The following is a 6,255-nucleotide window of genomic DNA, read 5'->3' as shown; positions in this document are numbered from 1 at the left end:
CTGAGTTGTGGTAAGTTAAAGTGGTTGGGTTGGAAGAGCGGTGAGAATTTGCTAAGTGGTCGGAAAGTGGGGTGGTTGGAATGGGGGGGTCCGACTTAGCCGGGAATTCGGCATCCCAATGACTACCTTATACGACCGCCTCCACGGCTCACAGACCCATTCTATTGCCGCCGAACTGCAACAGACTCTTAGCCGGGTACAGGAAGATCATCTTACCCGATGGGTCTTGACCCAGGCCGCCCTCGGTGTTCCACCAACCCATACCCAGATCGGGGAGTTCGCTAGCCGAGTTCTATAGGCACAAGGAGCTACCCATACAACCATTGGAAAGGGCTGGATAACCGGGTTTCTTCGTAGAAACCCGGTTATCCGAACCCAGAGAGGCCGTAAGATCGACTCGGCTCGTATTAACGGCGCTACTAACGCGGTCATCCGTAGCTGGTTCCCACTACTAAAGATCCCAGCCATCAAGGACATCTTACCTGCCAACCGCTGGAACTTTGACGAACTCGGCCTTATAGAAGGTCAGGGTATTAACGGCTTGGTAGTTAGAAGTGCCCATATACGCGTAATACAACAGAAAGTCCCTGGTTCGCGTACCTGGACCTCCTTCTTAGAGTATATCTCTGCGATAGGGGTATCACTCCCACCAGCTGTCATTTTCAAGGGCAAGAGCGTTCAATAGCAGTGGTTCCCTATCGCCAAGGACGAACTAAAGGACTGGCTATTCACTACAACCGATAAAGGCTAGGTGAATAGGGTGATTGCATTAGAATGGCTGCAACAGGTCTTCATCCCTCGGACCTAGCCGCAGGATCCCTCCTAGAGGCAGCTGTTAATACTGGACGGTCATGACAGCTATACAACCACTGAATTTATATGGGAGTGCTTTAACAACAATATCCAACTACTCTTTTTACCAGCCCTTACCTCCCACGTTCTCTAGCCGTTGGATTTATCAGTGTTCTCTCCCCTCAAGCACACCTACCGTAAGCTCTTCAACCGTTTGACTAGCTGGTCAGAATATACTGCATTAGGTAAGCATTTGATGTTAAAGTGCCTTGTCCAGGCTCGTAGGGAGTCAATTACAGCTCATAACATCAAAGCTGGGTGGAAGGCATCTGGGTTATGGCCTCTTAGTATGGCCAAACCACTGATGAGCTCTCTCTTGCTGGAAAATTCGAACCGAGCGCCTGACGAAGATGATCTACTACGCCTACTACAGACCCTAGCTCCTACGCTACCTGGCCATCCCACTACTACGGCTAAGGAGGTCGAATTTCAGACTCCATGCAAGAAGGTAGATCTTCGGGATCACCTGACCAACCTGGCCATCCGGCGGCAAGATCTTTCTACACGACGGCTTCTATTCAAGAAGGTTGAGAAGGCTTTTGATGAGAAGGACTTCCAATTGGCTCGCTTGCAACAGGAAAACGAGGCTCTGAAAGTCCAGTTGGAGGCAGCCCGGCCGTCGAGAAGGAGGAGGGTAGTCCCGGATCCGAATAAGCAGTTCGCTTCCATTGAACAGGTACACCGGGCTCAAATTGAGGCTGGTCGTCTTGAAGAGTGTGGCATTGAAGAGAGCGGGTCAGAAAGCTCCGACTCAGATGCTTCCTGTATTGTGGTGGGTTGATGATGTAATGTAGTAGGTTGAAGAAGATGGGTGGTTCAGATGCCAAGGCTTACAAAGTGTTCGGAATGTGGGGTGTTCGGAATGGGGGGGGTCCGACTTACAGCCCGGTCTCGAATGATGATTTAGACGATAATAAATTCCCACCTCTAGAAGTGCTCGGTACGATTACCGTCGAGCTAAGGAGCGATAAGATTCTCTTAGGGGATTTCTTTAAGGCTTAGGCCCAGATCCGGGAGAGAAACCGCGCAGGTTTATACAGCCAGCCTCTTTAACCATAACTAATAGAAGAAGCATTGCAGATACAACGGAATAAGGCAGTAGAAGGAGCCGCTTCCAGGTAGCCGGCGGACGGCGATGTTTCAGCCACCCTCTTAGCCGCCGCGCATCTCCGGCTCCGTCGGCGGCGACGGTCATCTCGGCTCAAAGAGGCCGCTCGGAGAGATCCTACGAAGGCGCCGAGAGGCTCAAGGAGGTCCAGACGGATCCAGCGTCGGGATGGCAGTATTCGCCCCTAAGGGAGACTAACCTAATACCGCGCCACTTGGGGACAGAGGATCGGGAGTCAATGGTGCAGCTCAAATAGCCGATGTCACGTCGTTCTCACGGTGGCTCGTTATCTTGCAATCTTTATCACGGCGCCTTGTCTACGTGTAGCACAGTGATTTCGACGTGAGACGTGGCATCTGTCCGGCTTTAGAAGACTATTTAATCTGTCTGGGCCCTCTTCGTCTGGGTTTCCAGTTTCTTTCCTTTCCAAATCTGACAATTCCTTAACCATCCCCCCCGCCAGCAACCACTCTACCAACCTCAAAACATGACCCCAAGAGCTCAGAGTAGCCAGAGCCTTTTCAGAGCGCTTGATACACCTACCGTCGTTGCCTCAACCCACCACGATCGCGTAGCGAAGAAAAAGTCGCTCGGGGCCAAGCGGAACCCGAATCAGAAGAAGCGCCGCCGGCTGATTGATCTCGCAAAAGCGTCGCAGAAGAGCCAGGCGAGGCTTACACGAGCACCGCCGTCTACCACCGTTGTACCTGCACCCACCTCGTTGGGGTAGACTTGAACCAAGATCCCTCCCGTCCTCAGGTACGACTCGTTGAGGAACCTTGGGACGGTTGCCTATTCGGTAGCGACGAGATTGGACACCACCGGCAGGGCTGCCTCTGGACGCCGGAGATCGGGTCACGACGAGAATCGGTACAATGGATGTTCAACTACGAGCTTGAGGATGATCAGAAGTGGGATAAGAAATGGATTCAAGCACATCGGCGGAGCTGCCCCGAGACGCCAGAGGTCAGATCACAAAGAGAAAAGTTACGTGAAATATTAGACGGGCTTGATGATTGTAACGGTCCCAGAGGTGTATTGCAACTATCTGGTGGCAATTCTACGAGTACAACCAATCTCGGAGAAAAGGAGAGAAGAAGAAGAGGAAGACCGAAACGAACCAATAAAGTGTTGTACGAAAACGACGTTGCGAGTACTCTCGCAACACTGTCTGACCTACTGAGGTTGTAGCAACAACAAATTGCTTAGCTTCAGAGCCAGCAATAGACGCGTTAGATCCCTTTAATCCAGAAGCTTGCAAGAGCTGAGGGTCTCAATACGTGGCGCGAGAAGCTGGAACGAGCACTTAAGCGTTTCAAACTCGACAATTATATCCACGAAGACGTCCCCGAACCTACAGACCCTTGTGCCTAGCGCTAGTGGTTGACCGACCGTCTTAACGTTGACGATTATATCCAAGCTACTATTCTAGACTACAACGTCTAGAACACTATATATAGCCTTGAATAGTCCGCTAAGGAAAGCAACCTGAAAGAGACGCTCGACTTCGTTATCCAGTACTATAAGAAAGGTACTGTCGGTGTGTTTATCAACCTATATCTCGAGCTTGTTAACGCTCGCCTCTAAGGAATTCGACTCGCTTCCAGCTTTCTAGACCCGGATCAACTACTTTAACGAACGCCCTGAGGCCTCGGAGTTCAAAATAACCGACAAAGCCTATATATAGCTTATGTTGAAGGGTATCGCCTCTGATTACCCTGGCATTTATACTCACTATATAGCTCGTATTTAGACCGACACCCTGACTTGGGCCGACTTGATAGTGGAGCTCTAAGCACAAGCTGTCAGTGAGAATTACCGACCTATAATAACCTCTATTGATCTCAACAAGAACAAGAAAACTAACGATATACGCGTTGTTCAATACAACGAGTGCTCCGGGATGATCAAGCCTGGCCGCCGCCACTGTAAAGTGTACAGCTGGCACCCCGGTGGACCAGATTGCTGGGCCTGTTTCCCAAAGAAGGCTCCTGATACCTGGCATCTCAAGGAGGAACTACTTAAAAAGAAGAATATAACTTCGACGACTAGCCCACTATATCAGCAGTCAGGCATTGCCTACCCGGATAGTAGGAACAAGCCCCTACTACAACCTAAGTTGACAAAGATAGATACCAAGAAGCTCCTCTTCCAGACCTCAAATATAACTGTGGACGCAGACGAATGGGGTGCCAGGAAGACTCCTGATCCCGACGCCGTTCTCCTGACTATCAGTTTTGCTGGCACTTGCCTGCCTGCATCTGTTGAATTCGGGCATCAATAGGGGGGTGGATGATACAGTACTGCTTCAACACCATGGATTTTCCTTGTATATAGAAGGAGAAGATTAGCACTAGCTTCGTTTCTTCGCCGGCGAGGCAGTCTGTAGGGGGGTGTTTGCGTAGGCCCCATTGGTCCATATACTCCAGCCTGCCCCGCCTCGCCTGGCTCTCCCCACACATCAGGGTTTTTCTGTCCTCTTGCTCCTTTTCTACGGAATATAGGCACAAGACATGACCAGTTTGCCTGTCCCACGCAACAGATATTCCACCTGAAAAATCGCTTCCCCACCCACCAAAACGCGCTTGAGAACCGCTTCGAGTGGCCATTCCTTAAAGCTAGTGAAGGCGTCCTCGACTATCTTCTCTTCCAAAGCGGGTCCCCTTGAAGATTGCGGTATGGAACTGCTGCGTCGACTTTGGCGGCGCTTTGGATCTTAGGTTGCTGGTGGTCTTTGAGTATATAGTGATTGGGAGTTGGCGTACTCTGGACATATTCGCCGCTTGGGCGCCGTTCTACAGGTTGCCAGGGCCGAAGTGTTTGCCCTGCGGCGTTTCCCTAGTGGCGGTCGGATAATATCCTTATCCTTGCCCTGCTTGGCGTCACTTCCTACAATGGAAGAATAGTCCTCCCTCGACGTCGGCATCGTAACGTCGACGACGACGACCTGTATTATGCTGAAAGCTGACCTGGTCTTGGTCGGCGGGTGGCTGAAGGGACGGCTGGATATTAGCCAGCTCACGCTTACGGTCGCTTTTATCACCCGCCAAACTTGGCATGCTTGCTCGACTCTCCTGCGCGTGTGGCGGCACGACACAACCATTCTGATACTTCTCTCTTCTGCCACCTAGAACGGGGGGGACAGTCGTCCTCTTCGAGATTGGTATTGCAATATCCGCCGACGTTGCGCTGAAAGTCGATCCGACCTTAGCTGTCGGGCGGCTACAGAGGCAGCTTAGTATTGGCCAGCTCGGGCTCGCCACCCTCGCTACCGCCATCACTGCAACGGGGGCATTCGCGACTCCCGCTTTTGGCTGAAGGAAGATAGTCTTTGGCATCGGCCGTCTCGGCAGTGCATTCTCCTTCCCGAGACAGGCCGTCCCCATCCAACGACGGCCCGGTCTCGCCAGCGTTTGGAGAAGCCACCAGGGAGAGTGTGCGGAGGATGGAACGAGTTGTCCGCCTCGGCTCTGGGCTCTTCGGCGTCCCAGTTCCGGCCAAAGATCTGTACTACAGGTCGGGGTGTCTGGGACACCCGAGACCCTGTCGACAGGATCTCCCCGCGCAAACAGAATTACCGTTGTTGCCCGCGCCCGCTCGACCGGTAGCCGATGGCTCCTTCACGTTGTTATCGCCACTAGCACCGGGAGGGGTAGTGACATCCTCACCTGCTGAAGCGTATTAACCTAATAGACCAGCCCAGAGATAGCGAGTTAGTCCACATACCAGTACCGGCAACGCCGTTAGATTGAGCTTCGTGGGGCAGAACAGCTAGAACCTTGTCAAGCGGTGGGAAAGACGTGGATCGGATCGGCTACCGTTGAGATCGGCATCAGACTCATCATCGCTCGGGATCAAGACAGCATCATGCCACGACTTCCCGGTACTATCACGATGAGCATCATGTGCGTCCTGTGGTAGCGGTGGACGTAAGGAGGCCCCGAGAATGGCTGCAGAGGGATTGACGTTCCGAACCAGATGGCCGCGACTAGCCGGTTTGGGGCCGCCGCCGCAGGGGGGGGAGTGTAAAAGACCTGGCTGTCGAGGTAGACTGTAAGCCTGGTGACCACCAATTCTCCACACGTCAGCACAACGTTGTTGAGGCCTCAATTCATCGTCGTCTTGTTGTTGCTGCCCGCGGCCCGGTACAAGAACAGCAGATGCTGACCTGCTTCATCCCTCCGACGCTCGCCCAGTTGTGGATGGGTGCGTGTGTTGTGTGTTTTCGCACCTTGTTCAATGGGGTGTGACCTCCTTTCAAAATCTGTTTCCATGGCCAAGGAGGTTCAAGAAAC

At 52.5% G+C, this 6,255-nt stretch overlaps 2 protein-coding genes across 2 annotated transcripts; both read right to left on the bottom strand.

The window, feature by feature from the left end:
• Positions 1–4,347: 4,347 nt before the first annotated feature.
• Positions 4,348–5,234, bottom strand: B0T15DRAFT_257645 (uncharacterized protein). The gene is made up of 2 exons (XM_062863268.1): positions 4,726–5,234; positions 4,348–4,656 (listed from the first exon to the last, which is right to left on the bottom strand). Exons 1-2 carry the CDS (start codon positions 5,061–5,063, stop codon positions 4,452–4,454), a joined length of 543 nt encoding a protein of 180 aa, XP_062718626.1. The 5' UTR covers positions 5,064–5,234; the 3' UTR covers positions 4,348–4,451.
• A 275-nt stretch (positions 5,235–5,509) lies between these two features.
• On the bottom strand, positions 5,510–6,228 carry B0T15DRAFT_257681 (uncharacterized protein). Its single transcript, XM_062863269.1, has 3 exons — positions 6,129–6,228; positions 5,687–6,019; positions 5,510–5,628 (listed from the first exon to the last, which is right to left on the bottom strand). The coding sequence occupies exons 1-2, from the start codon at positions 6,135–6,137 to the stop codon at positions 5,732–5,734; spliced, it is 297 nt and encodes a 98-aa protein (XP_062718625.1). The 5' UTR covers positions 6,138–6,228; the 3' UTR covers positions 5,510–5,628; positions 5,687–5,731.
• Between the last annotated feature and the right edge of the window lie 27 nt (positions 6,229–6,255).

The sequence above is a fragment of the Chaetomium strumarium genome (genome assembly GCF_033439665.1).
Source record: "Chaetomium strumarium strain CBS 333.67 chromosome Unknown B0T15scaffold_6, whole genome shotgun sequence".
In the NCBI taxonomy this organism is placed as follows: Eukaryota; Fungi; Ascomycota; class Sordariomycetes; order Sordariales; family Chaetomiaceae; genus Chaetomium; species Chaetomium strumarium.
Note: the sequence above shows the minus strand (reverse complement) of the source record. Positions and strands in the feature narration are given on the sequence as shown.